This window comes from Oryx dammah, unplaced genomic scaffold (genome assembly GCF_014754425.2).
Source record: "Oryx dammah isolate SB20612 unplaced genomic scaffold, SCBI_Odam_1.1 HiC_scaffold_2, whole genome shotgun sequence".
Classification (NCBI taxonomy): domain Eukaryota; kingdom Metazoa; phylum Chordata; class Mammalia; order Artiodactyla; family Bovidae; genus Oryx; species Oryx dammah.
In genome coordinates, this window is record NW_024070186.1 from 49,594,380 (window position 1) to 49,620,965 (window position 26,586).

A 26,586-nucleotide genomic window follows, 5' to 3' on the forward strand; every position below is an offset into this window, starting at 1 on the left:
TGTACCTAATGGATTTTGTCATCTGACTGTATGTTTAATGAGATATCCTTTAAATCCTTGAGTATTTTTCCCCCATAACACTACCACCTTTATTTGTGTGCTGGACAGATCCCTCCCCACCTGTTTGTTGGGTTGGTTTTTTGGGTTTTAGTTTTGGGGATTTGGGGCCCATTTGAGGTCAGATTTCTATATTTCATTTTTAGACACAATACTGATTTTACTTTGTGATGGGGAAATCAAGCTACACTCTTAAGCAAGCCGACTGATGTTTGGAACATTGTGGCAGACCACCAGATTTGCCATTAAGCAATCCCAAAACATCCAGACTCACCCCTCTGATCCATTTGATAACCATGAATACTGGTAACTGAGAAATACAATTCCCACTTTGATCATTGAACATTTACTGCAAGCTTAACCTGTCTTGCAAGGTGTTTTGTTTTGTTTTAATCTTGATTTCAGGGTATCATTGATTATTTGCATAGCTTCTAATTCCAATGAAAATATGTTAAAATTGTAATTTTACCTAGAAAATAGGACTGTAGACCAGAGCTTCTCAAACTTTAATGTGCAAGTGTGTCTCTTGGGGATTTTGTTAAAATGCTGATTCTGATTCAGTAGGTCTGGGTGGGGCTTAAGATTCTGTATTTCTTACAAGCTCCCAGCTGATGTTCCTCTGCCAGTCCATAGGTCACACTTTGTTTGAGGAGGTATAGACAGTTTGCAAAATTAACTGTTACGAGTACAGGTATTCCAAGTGGTGAAAGCACATAGAACACTGTTTTTAAAAGATGGTAGTAACTGAACATGCATCAGCATTCTCTTGATCCCTCCCCAGATATCTGTTTCTTGTCAAAATATCTGTCTCTTCCTTTGGACTCTCTTAAGAGCAAATATCCCCTGTATAAACACTAGGTATACTTACCATGATAAACCAAGTATGGGAGACAAATAATAGCATTCATGCATTTGTTCGGCCAGTTAATTTCCACTCTTTCCTTCCTATGAGGTCCAGAATTAGACACTTTGGTATCTATTTTATCTGGCTTTCAGTAAGCCTCATACTTCTGTCTGATCCTTACAGATTTACCTGAATCAGCACAAATCAGAAAGCACACATATGTGCATATAAGGAGTTACTGCCAGTGGGTTAGTGCCTGGAGTCAGGAGCTGAGACCTGGCCACGCGGTGTTCAGGCATGCCCTCCTCGTGGGTGTGGGGCCAGCATAGGCTCAGAGGATTCCCTCGATCTCTTCATATGTCATTTCAGAGCTGGAAGCCTTTGCCTTTGCTGTAGAAGCACCTCTTTCCCCTCCTAGTGGGAAGTGGCAGGAGGACTCTGGCCTAGGAACCTGGACACCTGAGGGTTCATCCTAGTCAGCTTCTAACTCTGAGAATTGAACAATGTACTTAGTTTTACCATACCTCAGTTTCCTCATTTTTGTAAAATGAGGAGAGTAGACCCCATAGATAGTCTTCTAGATCTCTGTTACTATTCTCTCCCCAAAGCCCCAAAATGTTTTCTTTTAGAAATCCCATCTCTCTGCTCAGCCATGTCATATCCATCTGGTCCAAATGGGAGGAGGTCTGGGTTTCAGAATCAAAGTGTGTGTGTGTGTGTTATATGGCTTTAAAAGTAAAGTAGAATTAACTACAGAGTATATAATAACAACACAAAATAAAAGTAACAGTCCTTGCTCCTATCCCTCTCTATCCTATCTCACTCTCCAGAAATAATAGTGTTTAACTCCTTAGCTATTGCTGGTGTTTATGTCTCTGAATAAAATGCTGATCTTAGCTTTTACTTTTAAACCATCTTTTGACTACCAAATAACAGAAAGCTGGGGTTTAACTCTTTTACAGCCCATATCCCCCCATCCTCCCCCTGTAATTTTTTCAGAATTTGGGGTAAAATAACTGTTTGATTTTACATTATTAAGGTTATATATTATTCACCTTGAACCATGTAGTAAACTATGATTACTTGAAAAATTTTATTGTTTATTCTGAAATTTTAATTGTTCCATTTTTCCCTTTGCCAGTCCATAGTTGGAGTGCCCTATTACATTCTATTGTGTGAATGTATCCCAATTCATGGAGCTGCTCTTCTGATGAAAGGCATTGGCTTGTTTCAAAGGTTGTTCAAAGGTTTTGCTCTTGTAAATAGTGCTGCTTCTAAACATCCTTGTACATGTCTTCTGCTGTCCATGTGCAAGTTTCTCTTGGTACATTCCTAGAAGTGGAATTCCTAGGAAAATACATGAATGTTCCTACTTAGAAAATAATGCCAAAACTGTTCTCCAAAACAATTGCACAAGTTACACTCCTACCAGCAATAGTTCAAAGATCCTATAGATCCATAGCCTTTCTAACACTCAATATTGCCAATTTCTTTTATATTTTTTAACTGCATATGTATTAAATGGTGTTTCATTGTGCTTATTAACTCTCTTGTTTCCCTTTCTGTGGTATATCTATTTGGGCCTTATGTTCAAATTTCTGTTGGATTCTTTATGCTGTTTTCATTGTACATAATATTGGAATGAGCTGTTTCTCACCTGTATAACCCTCTGGGCCTGGTGCCTACTTTGTATGGTTGATTTAACTGCTTCCGTTTCCTAAGTGATTTTAAGATTGTACATACTTTTTATTTCTTAAGTCAGTTCTGGTAAGTTGTATTTTTTAAGAAGTTGTTATCCATTTTGTTTATGTTTTTAAAATTTTTCACATCATACTTTCTCATTTCACTAAAGGTATTAACTTTAGTTAAATTGTTCAAAATGTTTTCTTCTGATTTCTGTAGGCCCACGATTTTTCTTCTGAGTTTATTTTTTTGTTTGTTTTCATTTTTGTTAATAATTAGGTATAAAACTCTTTAAGAGCTGTTAGCTCCAAGCCCTAACACTAAACTCTCTGGTTAGGCCCTGTTAGCCATATCCTGATTTCTCAGAGAGACATGCCTTGATCACCCAGTTGAAAAGTGAACACCCAGCCTCTTACCCTGATTCGTTTTTCTTTGTGACCCTTATCATTACCTGACATTGTATTAAATATGCTTTTAACTTGTTGTCTTTCTCTAGTACCAAAATATTAACCTCAAGAGAGCAGATCTTTGTTTTGTTCACCATCATAACTATTAGATAATATCTAATAGTCAGTCACTGAATAGTTACTGAATTAATGAATGATGAACTTCACTTTGGGCTTCCCAAGTGGTGCTAGTGGTAAAGAACCTGCCTGCCAGTGCAGGAGATGTAAGAGACACCGGTTCCATCCCTGATCAGGAAGATCCCCTGGAGAAGGAAATGGCAACCCACACCAGTATTCTCACCCTGGAGAATCCCATAGGAGCCTGGTGGGCTACAGTCCACAGGCTTGCAAAGAGATGGCCACAACTGAAGTGACCTAGCACGCGCGCACACACTTAAGTTTAGAATGGTCAGGTGAAAACACAACTATTTTGTTAGGATGAATCCAGTTTAAAATATCTAAATCTCTTTTCTCTTGGGCTGTAAGTTACCCAGAGACAACCTCTCCAACTTCGTCCTGAGGAATTTTAAGCCTGGCTGCTAGTGTAAGACTCGAGCAGGCTAATAGTTGATGATTCATCATTTACTTAATTCCCGTAATTTCAATAAGGCCTTTCATTGCCACCTCAGCTGTGCCTGAGGGAGCCCCCAGCCTGGAACTCCTCTGATTCAGCCTCTCTAGGTAGTATACTTTCTCATTCTGCCAGACCACAGGTAGACAGGGCAAGTTAGAAGGTCCAGATTTTTCTTTCAATTGCTTAATCAATCTTCCTCCACGTACAGTCTACCCCACTCTCCCAGCTTCAGATGTACCTGAGCATTTCCAGGATCCTGCAGTGAAAATGCACTTGGTTCCTCCACCAGCCACCCCTGCAGGCATGTAGCAAATTGAGATAAAGTCAGACACCGCTCATCCATCTGTGTTTTGGTTTTTTCCTAACTCTCTGGTGTGCCATTGTCTCCTTTTCCATTTTCTTCATCCCTGTAGGTTTATACCTTTCTTTCTTCCTTTTATTTTATTTAAGTAGTGTTGCAGGAGGGCGGACCCCTTCCAGGGCCCGAAACTGGGCTCTTGTCTAACACTCGGAAATGAGTTGTCCGGGGAGACACATGTGCTGACATAGCAAGAGACTTTATTGGGAAAGGGCACTCGGGTGGAGAGCAGTAGGGTAAGGGAACCCAGGAGATCTGCTCTGCCGCATGGCTCGCAGTCTTGGGTTTTATGGTGATGGGATTAGTTTCTGGGTGGTCTTTGGCCAATCACTCTAATTCAGAGTCTTTCCCGGTGGCGCATGCATCGCTCAGCCAAGATGGATGCTAGCCAGAGGGATTCTGGGAAGTGGACAGACACGCAGTGTCTCCTTTTGACCTTTCCCGAACTCTTCCGGTTGGTGGTGGCTTATTAGTTCAGTATTCCTTATCAGGATCTCCTGCCATAAAACAACTCATGCGAATGATTACTGTGGTGCCTGGCTAGGGTGAGTGGTTTCAATAAGTGTGCTTCCCCTAACAGTAGGATTTCAGAAGCGAGAGTAGATAAATACCTGTGTTCCATATGCCATTTGTAACTAGATGTCTCATAAAGATTTTCATTATTTTTTGAAGATTTTTTTTTGATCTGGACCATTTTTAAAGGTTTTATTTAATTTGTTACAATATTGTTTCTGTTTTCTGTTTTGGTTTTTTGGCCATGAGGCATGTGAGATCTCCCTGACCAGGAATCTAACTTGCCCCCTTACCCACTGGAAGGCGAAGTCTTAACCTGCAGGACTGCCAGGGAAGTCCCAAAAGGTTTTCATTATTTTTAATAGAAGAAATATCTTTGCAGATAAAATTGTGTGCCTAAACCATGTATGTAAAACAAAACCGACCTCTGGTTCAGGAGGACTGAAGGAGAGGGGTGGGGATAACCCTGCCCAGAATATGCCTCCCCCACCACTTCCGTTCAGTGCCCCTCTATTCCACACTCACTGCCCCTCACCACCCCTCCCCTGTAAACCCTCAGAGCCCACCTGACGCTCTGCTAGCAGAGCATCATTTGAGAATCAGTGAGTCATCCACGCCCTTTGGAGGCACAGCTCTCTAAACACGTATGTACTTCACAGGAGCTCAGAACAAGCTACCCTTGTTGACTCACCATAAGGAAGATTATTTATATCCTGTTCTTTCAGATGTTTTCATCCTGGGATGAGATCATCCTCTCTGAGAACATGATGACTTTTTGGATGATGGTTAATAATGATACTTAATGTTTCTAAGAAATATCACTTTATCCCTGTAAATTTTAAGTCTGCAAAGTCTGACTGCCATTCCCTTTACTCAGTAATAATGTAGGAGAAAAGCCCGAGGAGATGTTCAGTTGCAATTGTGTAACCCATATTCTTCATCCCTATTAGAATTAATGTTCTAATGTATTACAGTTCCTGAAATTCTTCATTAAGCTGGAAATACCTTACCGCTTCCTTACAGAAGTATTAAGGGATGTTAGAACTCTGAGGTCAGGATGTGGCACTCCAAAATGTGCCTAAGCACATGGGCTGAATTAGTTAAATAACCAAAACCAGGTAAATATTAGATGAATTTACTACTTTATGGAGCTCAGTACTCAATTTTAAATGATGCTGAGGACTTAAAATTAATTGACCAAGCAATGGGTTTTTGAAGTGCTAAGCTTTCTTTTAAGGCAGGGCTTACCTGGTTAAGTAGGATCCTTTGGCAAAATAATAGAGTTCTATTTATGCATTTTAAAGGGTGTGTGATTACCTGTAAAAATTAACTTCATACGCATTATGTGAGAAATTGTGAAGTGGCATGAAGGTCCCTTGGGAAGACGTGCTTATTAAGCTGCTACTGCAAATGTAAGTCCTTCTCAGTTGGCCTTTGGGTTTCAGCCCCACTGAATTTTTCTAATTGGTGCTATCTCCTAAAGCACTTTTTAAAAGAATGACAAGTTATTAAATGTAAGCTAGGCTTACTATAATCCCATAAAGACATTTCATGCCCAAGACTGCAGCAAAAGAATTTTTGATATTGCTTCATAACTCAAGTAATTAAATTTGACTTATACTGAAATGTGGCAAGTACAGGAAGTGCCATATTTTTCTTCCAAATTTGCTAATCCACACATAATCAGCCTTTTCAAATGGAGATCGTATGACCTTTGTCGGTTTTTTCTATTTGAAAATGCTTCAGCTGAAAGCTTAAAAGGAAATGAGGAAAATGAATTACCTATTTTTGAAATAAGCTTTCTAAGAAATTACTCATGTTCTCAAAAAATATTCATTTTCTCTTATGACTAGTATAATACTATACTAGTATTTTTTTAATTTTATAATGCTATAAAATTTTTCTCATTGACCAAATTAATTTTGAATCAGCATTATATTTTGGATTCTAGGTTTACATAGCTTAATGTTATTAATATCAAAGGAATGGAAACTGGCTTGGCTGCTATGAAAATACAAGACAAAGTGGTCATTAGTAATAGACATCTAGGAAATCTTTCATCTTTCAAACAGGACAACCTGTTTGGACATTGTAGAGAAAGCTATTTCTGCCTTTTCCATTCTCCTTTTCTCAGAGTAAACACAAAATAAACCTGACCCCTACTCTTCTTCTTCCCTTACCCTAGATTTTATTTGTTGTTGTTGTTGTTGTTGTTGTTGTTTAGTAGCTAAGCCATCCCCAGCTCATGGGCTATCGTCCACCAGACTCCTCTGTCCATGGAATTTCTCAGGCAAAAATATTGGAGTGGATTGCCATTTCCTTCTCCGGGGATCTTCCCGATCTTCTGTGCGGATCCAACCCAAGGCTCCTGTATTGGCCGGTGGATTCTTTACCACTGAGCCAGCAGGGAAGCCCAGATTTTATTTACATGCATATAAATATAATTACAATTTAATGCAGTCTATTTCATAAAATATGCAGTGGGATGTTGTAACCTAGAAAAGGTTATATACCCCTCTCACCCTGCAGTGTGAAGATTATGAAAAACAGAAGTTCCCCAGAGAGTTTTTGAGATGCTGGTTTGAATAATGATTACTGTTTACTTGTCTCAGCCATTCTAACATCCCCAAATCAAAATGCATTTCTTTCTTGTTCTTACAGGCTTATTGGTGAATGACTGAGACAAGACCAATAAAATTAACCCACTACCTCCTTTTGTGTTTGGGCCGGGTGGAGGGGAGGGAGAGAAGGGAGGCACTATATAGCCCAGAGAGTTGTATTAGTAGGACAGATAACAGTGATCTAGAGCACCTTTTGGAGAAGACAGTGGCACCCCACTCCAGTACTCTTGCCTGGAAAATCCCATGGATGGAGGAGCCTGGTGGGCTGCAGTCCATGGGGTTGCTGAGGGTCGGACACAACTGAGCAACTTCACTTTCACTTTTCACTTTCATGCATTGGAGAAGGAAATGGCAACCCACTCCAGTGTTCTTGCCTGGAGAATCCTAGGGATGGGGGAGCCTGGTGGGCTGCCATCTATGGGGTCGCACAGAGTTGGACACGACTGAAGCGACTTAGCAGCAGCAGCAGCAGCAGAGCACCTTTAAAGAAACTGGATTCATAGGAGCTTTGAATGTGAGGAATTGAGAATCTGAATATATAATCTGCCATGGAATCACAGGTCAAAGCAGCATCATTTTGCCAGTAAAGTAAATCATCCTTTGGTCTCTGACAGTAATAATGTTTGCATAAATTCCTAGAAGTAAGCACAGTGGTCATATATACCCAGCATGGGTGAAAAGAGGTGGTCTTGTTCTAATGCAGTGAAATTTGCTTTCCTTAAGTAATAGGTACATACTCCAGCAACCTATTTATAACATGTGACATATCTTTTAAACTTTCATATTAATCTCACACAAGTGCACTATTAATTTGCATAGAATTTCCTTCATATGAGTAATTCCAAGGTACATGCCATTGCAAATGATAGTTTACAAATTCTTTTTTTTAATATACTATTTGAAAAGTCATTGGGTACTCTGCAGAAAACTTATTATTTTTTATGCCCTCCTCCAAGAATTACCTCCAGTATTCTAAAATATTACACAATTTTAAAAGTAAAGGAAAATTTGAAGAGGATCTTTTGAGGACTAATACTATTAAAATGGCAAAACAAATTTAATTATGTAAGCAATTCTTCTCTTTTACAAACCTGAAAGGACAGCAAATTGATATTTGTGAAATTTTCTTTGTCTAATAAATAGCCTCACTTTACGGTAATGCCAATGACCCCAGTTTAATTAGGTGCAATTAATTTTGTGCAAGTGAAATTTGACATCTTGCTAGAGGCATAACTAGCTGTACTCTGTCTTATGAATTTTATTATTATCACCAGTGAGAATTCAATTGTCAGAGCTACTGCAGAAGAGTGGGAGATGGGGAGAAAAAGGCCACAGGGCTGGCATTTTATATTTAAAAATGGTTCCAGTGGACAGCCAAATGTTTAATTAAAAGAACTTCTAGAAAAGATTTTTCATTGGCGCATCATCTTTGACAAGTTATCATGACTTTATTATTGCCATTTGCACTCCCTACAGACGGTGGTCCCTCCCATGTACCTGGACACACATAGCTTATATGAGGACCAGATTCTTTGAGACTTTCTTTATATAAGCACTCGCTGCTATGAGAAAAAAGCTTCACTGACTGCAAGTGAGCTCTGTCATCTGGAGGTTTAACACAATCCTTTTGTTTGATTTTGTTATCAAAATTTTTGTGCCCCTTTATTCTCATTCAGATTGTTGTTGTTCAGTTGCTAAGTCATGTCTGACCCTTTGCGACCTCTTGGTCTATAGAAAGCCAGGCTCTCTGTCTTTCACTGTCTCCTGGAGTTTGCTCAGTTTCATGTCCATTGAGTCGGTGATGCCATCCAACTATTTTATCCTCTGCTGCCCCTTCTCCTTTTGCCTTCAGTCTTTCCCAGCATCAGTCTTTTTCAATGAGTCGGCTCTTCGCATCAGATAGCCAAGCTATTGGAGCTTCAGCTTCAGCAACAGTCCTCCCAGTGAATATTTGGGTTGATTTCCTTTAGGATTGACTGGTTTGATCTCTCTGCTGTCCAAGGGACTCTCAAGAGTCTTCTGTAGCACCACATTTCGAAAGCATCAGTTCTTCAGCACTCAGCCTTCTTTGTGATCCAACTCTCATATCCTGGACTACTGGAAAAACCATAGCTCAGTCAGATTATCACATGCATTAAAAACCCATGCAAGATATTTCAGAAAATCGCTGTCAATTAAATGGTGACACATGCCTCCTTAACACATAGAATTTTATTTTTTATTTTATTTTTTTTGTTAATCAGGGCAGCGGAGGGGCAGAGGGAGCTGTGCCATGTACATGTGGAATCTTAGTTTCCAAGGATCAAACCTGTGTCCCTTGCAGTGGAAGCTCAGAAGCCTGACCACTGGATTTTCAGGGAATTCCAGAATTTTTGTTTTATTGAAAAGCTCTTTCAGGTTTACTTGGATATACATTTTTTTCGCATGTGTCTTTTGTACCTACAAAAAAAATAAGAAAAAGGGAAATTGGTTAAGGTAGTCCTACACTCTTTTCACATTCACGATTCAATTCTTTAACCAGTTTCCCTTGGAGGTGTCCATCTTTCCCCACAGTGCCACCCGCCTTGTGCCATCAGGAGGTGCTGCATACCACCTTCCAAGCCACACCCCCATTCTGCATGTTTCCATCAGAAGGCATGGATAGCCAGCTTCCAGAGCCTACCTCCTCTCATCGGTCCTCATATGGTTTATTGGCTGATGGGGCTACTGCCTAGTAGAACAGTTATGCTGCTAGCTGTGTGGGTGACTGAGATTGTGAGACATATCCAGGCTTTAAAAGATGGCCAAAGATGAATAACCATGTGTCACAGAATTAGCACAATTCAGTAAGTCTACTGCATTCTCCTAATGACTGAATGGAATCAGATGACCACAAATTAAATCATGAAACAGAAAGTCTCTGAGATAAAGCTTACTATGGGACCAAGCCTAAATGGTAGCCCCAGTGTTTTTTAAAACATAAACATGAAAAGTGGTGAAAGCAGTAATTCAGTGTTCAAGAGAGTAAAAGAATTTGCAGTTAAAATTTGCACCAAATCCAACCATACCACTCAGAAACATCCACAGGCACTGAGGTTTCAACTACCCTATCTTTAACCTAACTTCACAGATCTTAGGGCTTCCCAGGTGGCTCAGTGGTAAAGCATTCACCTGCCAAGCAGGAGATGAGGGTTCAATCCCTGGGTCGGGAATGTCCCCTGGAGAAGAAATGGCTAACCCACTGCAGTATTCTTGCCTGGGATAACTCATGGACGGAGGAGCCTTGTGGGCTACAGTCCATGGGGTCACAGATTGTTGGACATGACTAAACAGCAGCAGCAGCCCAGACCTTATCACAGCTCTCGAAAGGGTATGAGCTGAACTTCAGCTCCAGCAGCTGAAAATCATCAGCAGGTCAGGCAGATACAAGTTTAAACTCCACCTGGGCTGAGCAGAATCAATAGGCAGGCTGGCTTTAAAAATACAGTGAGGGACTTGCCTGGCAGTCCTGTGGTTAAGACTCCATGCTTCAACTCCAAGGGATATTCCACTTCAGGAGATGTGGGTTTGATCCCTGGTCAGCGAACTAAGATCCCACATGCTGTGTGGCACAGTAAAAAAAATTTTTTTAAGGCAAAGTTCAAAAAAAAAAGAAAAAAAATACAGTTACATGTATATCCATTGCTTTAAGAGTCTGTTATCTGTGCAGATGCAAAAATGAGAAGGAAGTTAGGGCTAGGCTGGGGAGGGATGACAACAGTTGAATCAAAGAGTCCATCCACGGAAATGTCCACTTGGAAGAAAATACGTTTCTCACTGCCCTCAAAGAGGATGTTCCACCACCCCTACCTCAGCTCCCTGCCAGAAACAAAAGCCAGCCTGACTCATGCATGAGTCATAGTCTCTGCATAGATACCATCTGAGTCACACACACAGTGGTCCTCTTCCAGCTGTCAAATATTTAATCCTACTCACCTTTCTCCAACAAACAAATGCTAATCAACTCGCCCATTTTCTCTCCTTTTCCTTTTTTAATCCTGCTAAATGCCCACACATAGCAACTTCAGTTCAATTCAATCACTCAGTCGTGTCCGACTCTTTGCAACCCCATGAACTGCAGCACGCCAGGCCTCCCTGTCCATCACCAACTCCGAGTCCACAAACCCATGTCCATCAAGTCGGTGATGCCATCCAACCATCTCATCCTCTGTTGTCCCCTTCTCCCCCTGCCCTCAATCTTTCCCAGCATCAGGGTCTTTTCAAATGAGTCAGCTCTTCAGGTCAGTTGGCCAAAGTATTGGAGTTTCAGCTTCAACATCAGTCCTACCAATGGAACACCCAGGACTGATCTCCTTTAGGATGTACTGGTTGGATCTCCTTGCAGTCCAAGGGACTCTCAAGAGCCTTCTTAGTGATTTTGGAGCCCAGAAAAATAAAGTCTGACACTGTTTCCACTGTTGTCCCATCTACCTGCCATGAAGTGATGGGACCAGATGCCATGATCTTAGTTTTCTGAATGTTGAGCTTTAAGCCAACTTTTTCACTCTCCTTTCACTTTCATCAAGAGGCTTTTTAGTTCCTCTTCACTTTCTGCCATAAGGGTGGTGTCATCTGCATATCTGAGGTTATTGAGATTTCTCTCGGCAATCTTGATTCCAGCTTGTGCTTCCTCCAGCCCAGTGTTTCTCATGATGTACTCTGCATATAAGTTAAATAAGCAGGGTGACAATATACAGCCTTGATGGACTCCTTTTCCTATTTGGAACCAGTCTGTTGTTCCATGTCCAGTTCTAACTGTTGTTTCCTGATCGGCATACAGATTTCTCGAGAGGCAGGTCAGGTGGTCTGGTATTCCCATCTCTTTCAGAATTTTCCACAGTTTAGTGTGGTCCACACAGTCAAAGGCTTTGGCATAGTCAATAAAGCAGAAGGAGATGTTTTTCTGGAACTCTCGTGCTTTTTCGATGATCCAGCGGATGTTGACAGTTTAGAGGCACTCAATGAGAGAAGTTAAAAGTCAGCTGAATTTCTTCCATCAAAAAATATCTAGGTGTATTTCCTGCCACTTTTTCTGTACATGTATCTCTACATTTTTGTTTACAGAGTTGGAATCATACTATACCTACTGTTTTAGAGTTTGGTTTTTCTTTTTGACTTAATACATCAAGACCATTTGCCCATTTCATGACTGTTCTTATTTTTTACCAGCCGCATAATGGCCACTCATGTATTTCACCATAATATACTTAAATCGCTTATCGTTAGACATTGAAGTTGTTTCCAATTTTTTGGTTTTTGTTTTGCTTTTATTTTTTCATCTTGTCTTCTACTCTTCCATTCATGAATTTATTCTAGCCTTGTTAAAGTGCCTGGCTTCTCACCACACTCTCTTATAATAAAATGCCAGCTTTGTGACCTTGTATAATTTAATCTGTGAGCCTTGATTTTCTTACATGTAAAGTGGAGTTCATCATACTTGTTTTATATGTATCTGAGAATTAGAGATAATATTTATTAAGTGCCTACAACATAGTAGATGCTCAAAAGTGGTAACTTTGTATTTGAGGATGTAGTTGACTTAGAAATCATTTGGCTTTAATTAAGATGAAAGTGTACCACATTTGGCACTTAGGAGAGATGACTGTTTTATTCCATCATTATTGCAGTATCAGAAGAGGTCTCATTCTAGTCTTCAATTCATGCAGAAAATATTTCTGGTGAAAATGCATTTTTTAACATTAAGACCCTATAATTCCAAATTTAATTACATGTAAGTGGTCATTAGTGAAGGGACTGGATACTGATGTGGAATTAGAACCAGCAGCTGTCTTAGGAATGCAGGTATTCATGGCTCCCTGAAGAATTAGGCTAGGCTCCAGAGGCTGGCACTTCACCAGAGAAAAGCTGGTGAATGCTAGTCCACCCCTAGCCTCTTAAGTAGTGAGAAGACTGTGGTGTTGGATGCCCACCAGCCTTCATGTGAACACATACAGATGGAAGGTCCAGAACTAACGAGCCTTAGAAAAGAGAGAAGACAAAAGGTCTGCCTGGAACTGGGAGAAGAAAACCCAGAGGGGGCCGTCCACACTCTCCCACCCTCGGAGCTGCTTTCCTCTGCTTTTGCTGAAGAAGCCGGAAGCCTGAGTCCTGTAAGATGCAGGGTCAGGACACGACATGAAGAAACATGATGGCCCTGTCCCCCAGTCCTGTCTCTAGCACACAGTTTGAAACAATCCTTACCGTCTCTGACACATAACTGCTGGAGGGTTGGCTTTCCATCCCTCTCTGCATTTGCTCACCCCACCTCCAGTGGCCAATGGCCTTTCTTCTGCAGTTAGCTCCCAGCTCATTCGCTCTTCTTGGTTAACACCTTACTTACTAATTAACGTTCAGGTTAAGTGAAAGTGTTTCTTTTCTCATATGTAGGATAAGGAGTGTCTAGTAAGTGTTTGTTTTTCAGTTTTGTCCCAGTGCTTTATATATTCCACATTTCTGTTTGTGTATTGTGATTTAATGATCCAAGCATTTGATACCTGTTCAAAGACCTGGTTTCTCTTCCTAGATCAACTACCTCCATGCATCCACTTAATACAGGGGTCGTGAACTATAAAATGCCTGCAGGGGCCAGGAAGAAGCTTGAAGGAATGAGGTTGCCCAGATAAAAGGCAATAGGTAGGACTGTAGGGAACTAGAAGGCCTGTGTCCTGGCCTGTGGAGGTGTGGGGAAGAGAAGAATAGTGGGGGTCTTAGGCTCAGCCCTGGCTGACCAGTGCTGTGGGGTTTTCAGAGATGTTCTTGCCTGATCACCGAATGAATGAATGGTTAGACACCCCCTTTTTTTCTAATATACTTACAAGCATCACTGTGTGTGTAATGTTATATGTTAGACCAGCAGTATTTGAACCTGTTGTATGAATATCACTCTTTTTAAAAAGTCAGCTTAACTCAGCCCTTCAGGAGGAATGAAATGTTATCACTTGCAGCAACATGGATGGACTTGGAGCGCATTAGGTTCAATGAAATTGTCAGACAGAGGAAGATGAATACTGTATGATATCACTTATATGTGGAATCTTACCAAATACAGCAAACTAGTGAATATAACAAAAAAGAAACAGACTCACAGTTATAGAAGACAAACCAATGGTTACCACATTGGGCACCTCGGAGAGATGGCAGTGGGGAGGGGGAAGAGGGAGAGGCATCAGAGGGGGAGGGGAGTAAAAAGTACGAACTATGCGGTGTAAAATAAGCTACAAGCATGTAGTGTACAACGGGAAGTAGAACCAGTATTTTTATAGTAACTGTAAGAAGAGTATAACCTTTAAAAATTGTGAATCACTATATTGCACACCTATAACATATAATATTGTACAGCAACTATACTTCAATTTTAAATTTTTAAATTTTTTAAAAGTCAAATGATCACCCCATGCATTACAGTCTTTAGCAAAAGGAAGTTAACACAGTCCCACTAAAGTAAAATAAGAAATAGTTTACTTTCACAATAACAAACATTGGGAAACAGAAACTTTGCCTTTCCTTTTCTGAATAGTAATTCTGTAAATCTCATGGTAAATGTCAGTATGAAACAGTCAGTAGGGAAAAGAATAGTGAAGAGCAAGGTTTGGGAAATGGGAAAGGTGTTTCACAGTTTTTTTCTGGTGTTTTTGGTCATGCTGCATGGCATGCAGAATGTTAGTTCCCAGTTCAGTTCAGTTCAGTCGCTCAGTCCTGTCCGACTCTTTGCAAAACCATGGACTGCAGCACACCAGGCTTCCCCGTCCATCACCAACTCCCACAGCTTGCTCAAACTCATGTCCATCGAGTTGCTGATGCCATCCAACCATCTCATCCTCTGTCGGCCCCTTCTCCTCCCGCCCTCAATCTTTCCCAGCATCAGGGTCTTTTCAAATGAATCAGTTCTTCGAATCAAGTGGCCAAAGTATTGGAGTTTCAGCTTCAGCATCAGTCCTTCCAATGACTATTCAGGACTGATCTCCTTTAGGATGGACTGTTGGATCTCCTTGCTGTCCAAGGGACTCTCAAGAGTCTTCCCCAACACCAAGTTCAAAAGCATCAAGTTCCCAGACCGGAGATCAAACCCATGCCACCTGCAGTGGGAGTTCCGAGTCTTAACCACTGGACCTCCAGGGAAGTCCCTAGCAGCGCTTCATTTTAACCCACCTCAGTGCATCCTGTATAGACCCCATCATGCACCCTGTGTATCTAGAACTTACCCAGACCTCAGGTGTTCCCCCACTCCTTCTTCATGACAAATTCTTAGAAAAGTGAAACGTGTTTACAGCTATCCTTGGTTAATTACAGCATACATTTTATAGTCCATCTCCTTTGAAAGTCTCATAGAACAGCAAATATAGAAAGGCTTTATGTAGAAAGCCTTTGAATAATGCATCAAAGATCCATTAAAATAAATAAAGGTAATATATTTTAACAGCCCAGCCACAGACTAGTTGGGAATACTGAGCAATGAGTAACAGCAGAGCCAGAGGCTCTCACAACCACAGTGGTTTTGGACAGAAGGTGAGCAATGCATGTTTGAAATGCCTAGGCGTTTTGAAGTTCCCTTTTACTCTGTTTCTTAAGGAAACCATACAGTTGCCTTGAAATTATGGGCAACTACAGGATTAATACATGGGCTTCCCTGGCGGCTCAGCCGTAAAGAATCTGCATGCCAATGCAGGAGACTCGGGTTTGCTCCAGGGGTCAGGAAGATCGCCTGGAGAAGGGAATGACAACCTGCTCCAGTGTTCTTGCTTGGGAAATCTCATGGACAGAGGAGCATGGTGGGCTGCAGACAATGGGATCACAAAAGAGTCGGACATGATTTAGCAACTAAACAAAAAACAACAACAGGAGGTATATGCGCTTAAAATTATATTGCCATCACAGGCCAGACTTGATAAATCCACACCTGAGATTAAGTGCAGTATGGGGGAAAGGCCATTGGAGGTACAGCCTGTAGTCTCTTGCTTTGTAACCTTTCACCAGTTATCTGCTGCCACAGTGATGATATATAATAAAAACCCACCCACATCAGTGGCATCAGATGATAAGCATTGATTTCTACTGCTGGTCAGACCTGGGTTCACATGCAGCTTCCTCCAGTCCGTGGTCAGCTATGGGTTGCCAAGGTGCCTCTGCTGCTCTTCACTGAGCCAGAGAGCTCAGTGCCTGGGGCCTCAGCTGGGACAATTGCCAGTTGAGCTCTGTACTGCAAAGTCTGTCTTCTGCCAGCAGGCCGAGCTGGACCTGGGTGGTGGCAGCTTTCCCTGCAGGGGGAGACTCAGAACTCTAACGCCATCACTTCCTCCGCACTCTGTTGGCCATAGCAGATCAGAAGGGCAGCCCAGGATCAGGAAATAGACTCTACCTCTGGATGGAGAAGCCACAATCTTATTACAGAGGGACCAGACAGAGGAAAGAGAAGAATTGGGACATTTTAATAATCAGGCTGTCACAGGTCGGGGGCAAGTTATCCGAGTTCTTTAAGTAACCCCTGTCTTGCCCATCCCTGGAGAGGGAAATGGCAACCCACTGCAGTATTCTTGCCTGGAAGATCTCATGGACAGAGGAACATGGCGGGCTGCAGTCCATAGGGTCGCAAAGAGTCAGACATGACTGAGCGACTGAGCACAGCTTGCCCGTAATCCACAGATGGTTGTTCAACCCAGGGCAAGAAAGTAGTGAACATACATTTAAACTCACATTTAATGCAGCTGTCCAAGTGAAGTTAACCAAGGAGTGGTGTAGGGTATAGCACCAAAGAATCTTAAACATTTCTCTGTGAATGTGGGCAGTTTCAGCTGGTGCTGGGAGATTCCTGTTTCTAAAATCGAGAAACACCAAATTAGTTCTGGGTTTTGGAGCTAGCCATCACATCAGCCCACTCTCAGTCATCGAAACCCAAGGCCAGAACAAAGGCTGGGTTTCCAATGCTGCTGCCCCCAGTAGAATCACAGCAGACTTTAGGACCAGCCATCACTTCTTCCAGGGAGTAAACTGGCCTTTTCCTTGTATTGTGAAAAGAAAAAAAGTATTATCTTTCTACCAAATGTTATCACCAGATAGCTAGGTTTCTTAGGAGGTAAGATCTTTACTACTCCATCATTCTCTCAATTCTGTGTGTTTTTTCATAATACGTCTGGTGATGGTAGTGAGAAATCAGTGCAAACATTTTCTAAGTAACAGTTTGCTGCTGCTTAGTCACTTCAGTCCCGAGTCTTTGCGACCTCATGGATTGTAGGCCACCAGGCTCCTCTGTCCATGGGATTCTCCAGGCAAGAATACTGGAGTGGGTTGCCATGCCCTCCTCCAGGGGATCTTCCTGACTCAGGGATTGAACCCAGGTCTGCTGCACTGCAAGGGAATTCTTTCCACTTAGCCACCTGGGAAGCCCTATATATGTAAATGCTGTGCGATGCTTAGTCACTCGGTCGTGTTTGACTGTTTGCAGCCCCATGGACTATAGACCACCAGGCTCCTCTGACCACAGGGATTCTCCAGGGCAGAATTCTGGAGTGGGTTGCCATGCCCTCCTCCAGGGGATCTTCCCAACCCTCAGGGATCGAACCTGAGTCTCCTGAATTACAGGCAGATTCTTTACCATTGAGCCACCCAGGAAGCCCCAAGTAACAGTTTCCCTCACTATGAATGCCAAGAGGACACTGAGGCTGAACAGCCTCTCAACTAGATGCCTTCCTAATTCTGGGTGATAGGAACTGGCGCTCAAAAAGCCACATGAACTCAGAGACGTCCAGAAGACACACTTAGTCTTTTTATCTCTTTGTATTTCTGGGCCTTCTTCATCTAGGACAGCCCCTTCTCAGGCGCTTGGCTCCCTGTCAGTAACCCTGGGCAACAGGATGGTAGTTCGTGGCATAAGGAGAAGCAGTTCCTGGGGTGACCAGGACACAGACCTTCCAGAAATCAAATCCAAGGCAAGACACATGTCAAGCAGCTTTTTGCACGTAGCAGTCTGCCAAGCACCACTCCAAACATCAAGTAACCTCGGATTGGATGCTTTCAATTATACACTAATTAACAAGAAGAGGACGGAGTTTTGTTTTCACCTCAGACTGTGCTGGAAAGATCCAGGCAAATTAGCCCCCCAGCTGCTGGAATCTCCCAAGACTGTGTAGCCTTGTTGTCAGTGAGGCCCCACAGTAGTGGGAAGGACAGAGGCCTGGGCTCCAGGCAGCCAGAGGAAGAGCCTCCAGGCGGCCATGCCTCCCCAAGGTGGGAAGGGGCCCCAAACAGGGGTCATGGTCCCCGACCCTGCAGCCCAGAGACCCTCAGCAGCACCAGGGGAGCCCACTCACCCTACAGCCCGGCCGCTGCTTGGGAGCTGTGGTTGAGTCTTCCTAAAAGCTGCCTTCATCTTAAACCCGCTTAAAGGCTGAAGGCAAACAAATCCTCCTTGAAACCTGAGTCTGTTTTAAGATGTCTTTACTAAAATCCCCGCTGAACTATTAGCTGCTGTGTCATATAATTTGCTTTTCCTGAGAGTAACATTCTTGATGATTACCGCTACAGGGAATTATAAGGCTCGCCCTGTAAGAAGGTCTGCACAGTTTCCCACGGTGATAATGTGTTACTAAGGCGATTTTCTGAATTTCTACCTGAGGTGTTTTTTTCACTTTGCTCCAACTACTAAATCCTTCCCTGTTTTTTTTCTTTGCCTTTCCTGAGTTAGAAACGCTGCGTGGGATGGTTGATTTAGGTCTAAGGTCCTTAGCACAAAGGTCAGTTTGGGGGCAAAACATCAGAATTTATGATCAAGCTTTCTTCAGAATGAAATATATTTCTTTGGATGTTTTAAACTTTATTTTGCAATGTTATTATCGGTAATTTTGTGTGTTTATAATTTGTTTATGTAATATCATCTTCTCTTCAAGACTTTATTCTGTAAATAGGAAATATATATAATTCTAAAGTAGATCAGTCCTGGGTATTCATTGGAAGGACTGATGCTAAAGCTGAAACTCCAATACTTTGGCCACCTCATGCGAAGAGCTGACTCATTGGAAAAGACTCTGATGCTGGCAGGGATTGGGGGCAGGAGGAGAAGGGGACAACAGAAGATGAGATGGCTAGATGGTAACCGACTCGATGGACATGAGTTTGAGGAAATTCCGGGAGTTGGTGATGGACAGGGAGGCCTGGCGTGCTGCAATTCATGGGGCTGCAGAGAGTCAGACGGGACTGAGCAACTGAACTGAACTAAACTGATATAATTCTAGATTCAAATTAGGTTTAATTTGAAATGTCTTTATTTTAAAATATGTCTGTTTTTAATTTGCACTTTTATTTCCCACTATTGTCCAGTCCATGGATCTTGAATTTTATTATTAAAAATGGTTGATTTTTAAAAAATTTTTTACCAACTATAAACAGTGAATTTTAAAGCTTAATTTATATGGGATCAAAGGGTAACCTGAACATATTAGATTACTCCAGAGAAAAATATTCTAATGGAAGAAAATTGGGAAAGGAAACAAGTTCCATCTCAATAAATGTTCAAGCTGCCGAACAGTTCAAGTCAGCTCAGCACGCTCTCAGAGTCAGTTGTCTATCAGGAATTGCCGTGACAGGCCAGGTGTTCAAGTATGTGACTTCAAGGGTCTCTTTACAAAGTCGCATCACCTTTAAAATCCTGTGTTCCTTTGTGTAGGCTTTCAGAAAGTAGAGAGGAGGAGGATGACTGCGTACAAAGCACCTGTCCTATGCCAGCTCTGAGCTAAATCCTCTCATCTTTCTTTGTTGTTCTGTCACTCAGTTCAGTTCAGTCACTCAATCGTGTCCGACTCTTTGTGACCCCATGGACTGCAGCACACCAGGCCTCCCTGTCCATCACCAACTCCCAGAGTTTACTCACTCATGTCCATTGAGTCGGTGATGCCATCCAACCATCTCATCTTCTGTCGTCCCCTTCTCCTCCTACCTTCAGTCTTTCTGTCGCTCAGTCACATCCAACCCTCTGCGGCCCCATGGACTGCACCACGCCAGGATTCCCTGTGCTTCACTATCTCTTGGAGTTTGTTTGAATCCATTGAGTCCACCAACGCATGTCCATTTGAGTCGGTGATGCCATCCAACCATCTCGTCCTCTGTCATCCCCTTCTCCTCTTGCCTTCAATCTTTCCCAGCATCCCAGTCTTTTCCAGTGAGTCAGCCCTTTGCATCAGGTGGCCAAAGTATTGGAGCTTCCTTCTTACAAAGTACTGAATTATACACCCTGTTTTACAGATGAGATACAGATTGAGTATTGTGCTTAGGGAATGAAGTGAGAATTCAAACCTAAGTCCTGCTGATTCCAAGCACCCTCAGCTGATCACAGAAGAACCTGTCATCTTCTGCGGCCAGCCCTGGGCCTGACTCTGCTGGCCTGCACAGGAAGGTGGGGAGCAACAGAATTGGACCTACTGAGAGAAAGGCTGCATTTCCTTCCTGGGGAAATAAGTTGGAACTCTCAGTAATCACTGAAGTTAACAACAGGTGGCAGTACATACACGTAACAGTGGTGCCTGTGTTAAATCAGTACTTTTTCTGACTTCTGTATTGTTTTCAATCAAACAAGTGCTTTCAGTGAGTCATCCGAGCATTTTGTACAGAGCATCCCTACCCACTGGAATTTTTTAAAAATGCACATGTCAGCTATCAGACGAGTTGATCTTTGCGTCTCTCAGTGTGACAGTAATGCCAGAGCAGATTCAGCGTCCACTGTTCTAAACCTGGCTTACACTACCCTCCTCAGGACCCCCTGCTGCTTAAGGAGTTTCCTTCTGCTTTTTCTTTCTCAAAGCTTACACACAGGCTGGAGACACTAGAGATGCTTCTTTTTGCCTCAAATAGAAAACAGAAAGTGCTTGTTGAAAAACTCTTTGTTGTCAAACAGTCATGAAACGTGTTCGCCTTCAGATGAACATTAGGACACAGAGTTGGATCCTCAGCCTAGCTGTGTGTATGGCAGATACACAGCCTGGCGGCCCTTTGTGACCACATTTCCAGAAACATCCCTCCTGGAGCTTCCCGGATTCACCACAAACATAATGAACTCCCAAGACATCTCTGCCTCTGAGGCTCGGTGCACCAGGTGGTCTTCAGAGCCTTGCTGTGTTCCAGCGTTGTGCCTTTATAACTAGGTTGGAAGTTTCCTTAAGTTTCTCTAGGGTGAACCTCTGGTGTGTTTTTTTTTTTTTCCTTAATGACATAAATGAACTCCCTCAGTAGACTTTTGGCAACTGCCTCAAATAATATTTTCCTAACGCTGAATCAGCTTTGGCATTATTGTCACAGTGAGAGATGCAAAGATCAACTCGTCTGATAGCTGACCTTTTTCTATTTGAGGCAAAAAAGAAAGGAGTCTTTTTTTCTGAGAGCTCTGGCCCCGGGATGCTGGCTTTAATGAGCATCTTTGGATTGTCCCCGTGGGGCAGGACATTAGATGACACCAGGCAGCCCTGTTTGGCTGAGGATCCATGCATCTTCATTGACAAAAATGTAAAACTCAGTGTCTCAACATGTTTTTATCATGTACCAACTATGTGTTTGGTATTGTGCCAGGTACTATAATGTGGCTCGAAATTAGTTTTCAAACAACATGAATTTCTGTGTGGAAAAAAGCTACTACAATAGGAGTTAAAAGTTATCACCTTACTGTTATCAATGTATCTTTCTTACCCTCTAGTAAAAATTACCATTTATATGTTGGGCATAATATTGATCACTCACTGCTCCCTGTAAAGAACACATTAAACGACTTTCTCTAGCAAAACCGGACTGTTTTGGGATGCTGCCGGGTAACAAATAGCCGAGTGGAATTAGTGTTCTGTTTGCTTCTGCCCAGCCTGCAGAGTGGGATGAACCTGCAGATTTGCTTTGTCAATGACAGCGGCAGTGATAAGGACAGCGATGCTGATGACAGCAAGACCGAAACCAGCCTGGACACCCCCTTGTCTCCCATGGTGAGTCTCTGAGCTGCCGCTGAGGTTCAGAGTGTGCTTTCCTGGTCACTTAGCTTCTTTTCTGTTGTTGATCAGGAACTAACATTGCAGAGATTTAAAAAGAGATGTCTCATGACATTTCTTAACATGTGAAGTGTGAAAGTCCCTCAGTCGTGTCTGATTCTTTGCAACCCCATGGACTGTATGTAGCCCACCAGGCTCCTCTGTCCATGGGATTCTCCAGGCGAGAATACAGGAGTGGGTAGCCATTCCCTTCTCCAGGGGATCTTCCTGTCTCCTGCTCTGCAGGAGATTCTTTATTGCCTGAGCCACTGGGGAAGCCCTTCTTAACGTGAGATGTTCCTAAAATTTGAGTGATTGAAAACTTAAAACTGTGATCTGAGGATACATAAGTTCTGTTAAAGTTAGCAACTACTTTCATATTAAATCATCAGGAACATCACATAGGCCCTAAAAATTATAAAAGAAAATATGTTATAAAAAGGAATGAAATGGTGCCATTTGCAGAGACATGGATGGACCTAGAGACTGTCATAAGACTGAAGTAGTCAGAAAGAGAAAAACAAATATCATACATTATTAACACATACATGTGGAATCTAGAAAAATGGTATAGATTATCTTATTGCAACACAGAAATAGAGACAGATGTAGAGAACATCTGGATGCTGGAGGGGAAAGGAGAAAGAGGGGGTGATGAATTGGGAGATTGGGATTGATATATATACGCTACTAGGTGTAAAATAGGTAACTAATGAGAACCTACTGTATAGCACAAGGAACTCTACTCAGTGCTCTATGGTGACCTAAATGGAAAGGGAATCCAAAAAGGAGGGGATATATGTAAACATATTGCTGATTCACTTTGCTGTAGGGCAGAAACTAACACAATATTGTAAAGCAACTATATGCCAATAAAAATTAATTTTAAAACAAAGAATTGCATGCGGTAAATAAAAAGACAGAAAATGTGCTATATACCCTTCCTTCCCCATTGGTCTTAGAAATATGAGCATAGACTAGCAGTGGACACATTTTAAAAGACAGGGGGTAGGAGGGCTAGCACTTAAAACATACCGCTCGGAGAAACCAGCAAGATAATGTGGGTTAAGCATTGCTTACTTTTCCTTGCGGGGTTTCCCTGGTGGCTCAGTGGTAAAGAGTCCGCTTGCCAAGCTGGAGACAAAGGTCAGATATCTGGATCGGGAAGATCCCCTGGAGAAGGAAATGACAACCCACTCCAGTACTCTTGCCCGTGGATGGAGAAGACTGGCAGGCTACAGCCCATGGTGTCGCAACGAGTGGGACTCGACTTAGCAACTAAACAACACTTTTCCTTGCACACATATATAAAAGATGGCTTGATGATCCTGAGTGCTTGTTCCTGAATTTCTTTCCTCTCTGGGAGGTCTATCCAGCACCTTTCTTATCGAAGACCAACTAACAGGAAACTGAGTTAGTTGTTGAGTACAGCGCCACATGAGAACTTCTTTGGATAGCTGAGATCCTGTCCAGTCGGGGAGTAACACACCACCTTAGCTCTGGGTGAAACAGTTTGCTGTAGTCTGTTCACTTCAAGAAAGTTTTGAGAGTGAGAATCAAAGAAAAGTCTCAAGTTTGTTATAAATATATATTCTCCCTATTAATTATGTTACTTTTTATGCTAAAATCAGCCTTTTATTGATACTGTGGAGATAAACTACCTTTGAAAATGTTACTTGCTAAAAAAGAGGAGTGTGTATATATATATATTCAGCAAAAATCAACACCACATTGTAAAGGAACTATATGCCAATAAAAATTAATTAAAAGGTAAACAATAATTATATTGAAATACAGTTATTAAATATAAAGTAGAAAATAAATAAATGCAAAAAATAATATGCAAAGAACTTAGAACAATGCTAGCACATTATTTCCATTAAATGCTGTGTGCTAAGCTACTTCGGTCTTGTCCGACTCTTTTTGACCCCCTGGACTGTAGCCTCCCAGTCTCCTCTGTCCATGGGATTCTCCAGGCAAGAATACTGGAGTGGGTTGCCATGCCCTCCTCCAGGGGAATTTCCTGACCTACTAAATGCTAATGGTAAGTAAATATCATTCAATAAAGGTTATTTGTGATTGGTACAGATCAAATCAAGAGTTGAGTTGTATTGATGGAGGGGACTCTTGGCCGCGCTGACAGAGGGCTCAGGGAAGGCTATAGTCCATCCCCACAGGTGGTACCCAGCCCACAAAGCTCAGGTGCTGCTTTTTTTCCCTTCGCAGAGCAAACAGAGCTCTTCCTATTCAGATAGAGACACTACTGAAGAAGAATCCGAATCCCTGGATGACATGGATTTCCTAACAAGGCAAAAGAAATTGCAAGCCGAAGCCAAAATGGCCCTTGCCATGGCCAAACCAATGGCCAAAATGCAAGTAGAAGTGGAAAAACAGAACAGGAAGAAGTCTCCCGTCGCTGATCTCGTAAGCAGCGAGCGCCGAAACGCAACTGACTGGGGGCTTACGTGTGGTGGTTGGCTGGCGAGTGGTGGCTGCAAATGGTTGAGGCTGACAGTCCTTTCCCAGAGTTATGCAAACTTGGGTTTCTAGAAGGCACTGTGTAAAACGTCATTGAGAAATATTTAAGTCTGTTTCTTTTTCCTTCCTACTGTATCACAGAAGGATGCATAAGCTACAGATTTCACAAACATAAACTTTGCTCTCCATTCATATCTACTCTGTGTCTTCGGGGCAGTATTAGATGTTGTGAGAATATTTTAATTCCTTTAAAGCGGTCTCAGTTTAAGAACCCATTGCTGTGGCAAACTCACTATTGCTTTAACTCTTTGTTCCTACTGTTCAGTGAAGACAGTATGACAGAGTGGATAAAGGTCCTGGTCTTTGGAGTATAAGACGAGCCCTGCCATTGATCTACTGTGCGGCTCTGGGCAAGTCTCAGTTTTCTCATCTACAAAATGGGGATAATAATAACACCTGTGTCAGAGTGTGATTGTGAGAATTCAGTGGAAAAAGTGTTCAAAGCACTTGGCACAGTGCTTGTAGCATGCTGTAAGTTAATAAATAATGGATCTTAGTAATTTAATCTATGTAACTGATACTGCTTGAGCTCCCTGGTAATTCATTTGTGGATCCAATTATTGACTCTAAGTTGTAGACCAGTCCAAAAGCTTTTGATTTGAGCAGTGTCCCATCATAATGCTGATAACATTTGAGAATGTGTGATGTGTGAATGGAGGGCCTTGCTTTGGAAAAGTCAGACAGGGAAAGCTTTTCAGTGAGGACCCTGAAGTGGGTGAATGAAGGTGGGTTTTTTAGAAGACCCGGTCCTGTATTCAGTGTGCTTACTGCTCTGCTCTCATCTCTGTTTCTTCCCTTTGTGTCTTCAGCTGCCACACTTGCCTCATATAAGCGAATGCTTGATGAAAAGAAGTTTAAAGCCCACTGACCTGAGAGACATGACTATTGGGCAGCTACAAGTGATAGTCAATGATCTCCATTCCCAGATAGAAAGTAAGTGTAAGATACTCTGGAAAATGGGATATGAAGTGTTAAATATCATGGGATATCACGTCCTTGGGGTCCTCCTGTGTCCTTGCAAGGAAAGGAAGAGAATCAATGCTCTCTTTTTTCCTTTGTTTTTTCACTATAAAATGTTGAGAAACTTTAAGACTTTTTCAAGATTCACAGAGATTAAAGGTCCTTTTTATTCATCTGAAATCCCCAGCTTCTAGCGTAGTGCCTGGCCTATAGTTGGGTCACAACACCTGTTTGTGGAATACAATTTAGTAGTTCCAGGTCTTTTATTATGTTTATATATATTTGTATATGTGTTATATGTATATAATTATATGCTCAGCTTTATTTGTATATACATTTATTTTAGCTCATCAGATCCAGTACAGCTTATGTTGTGGGACTTCAGGTGGCGAAAGTGTATAGGACGGATAGGTGAAAATTTTAGGGTGAGAAGGAGTGGGCCTTTTACCCCCAGAATAAAGAAGGACCTCTACTGGAAGTGTGCAGGGAGTTGTGGTGAGTGGCATTCACTCAGCTGGTTGTGCAGAAAAGGGCACGTGCTGGGCCAGTAACAGAGAGAGCTCAGTCACTGGGGCATCTTGCTGAGTCCAGATGAACTCTTGAGCACTCCAGCCTTGAAACATATGAGTCCATAAAGTCCATGGCTGATAGATTAAAACCACCTAAGAGACATGCCAACCCAATGCAAACCAACTATAAAAAAGCATTTGGGAACCAAGTGGGGAAATTCAAACACTGACTAAATGTTTTATTAAAATGTATTGACTTATTCAGGTACAATAAAGGCATTATGGTTATGTTAATTTAAAAAAAAAAAAAAAGAGAGAGAGAGAGCCCTGTCTTTAGAGATGCATCCTGAAGCATTTATGTATGAAACAATAGGATGTCTGAAATTCACTTTAAAATGACCTCACTGGAGAAGGGGAAAAAGGTCAGGTACGACTGGCCAGGATTTGATTATTTTTGAAGCTGATTGGATGCATA

At 42.0% G+C, this 26,586-nt stretch overlaps 1 protein-coding gene across 7 annotated transcripts in view; it reads left to right on the forward strand.

Moving 5' to 3' along the window:
• The window catches only part of LOC120868847 (schwannomin-interacting protein 1), a 182,910-nt gene that overhangs the window by 149,077 nt on the left and 7,247 nt on the right, over positions 1–26,586 (forward strand). For all 7 annotated transcript variants that reach the window (XM_040247785.1, XM_040247777.1, XM_040247755.1 and 4 more), the window contains 3 exons: positions 21,945–22,062; positions 24,331–24,528; positions 25,452–25,575. In XM_040247785.1, the coding sequence (XP_040103719.1) occupies positions 21,945–22,062; positions 24,331–24,528; positions 25,452–25,575 (440 nt within the window). The remainder of the gene's footprint in view (positions 1–21,944; positions 22,063–24,330; positions 24,529–25,451; positions 25,576–26,586) is intronic.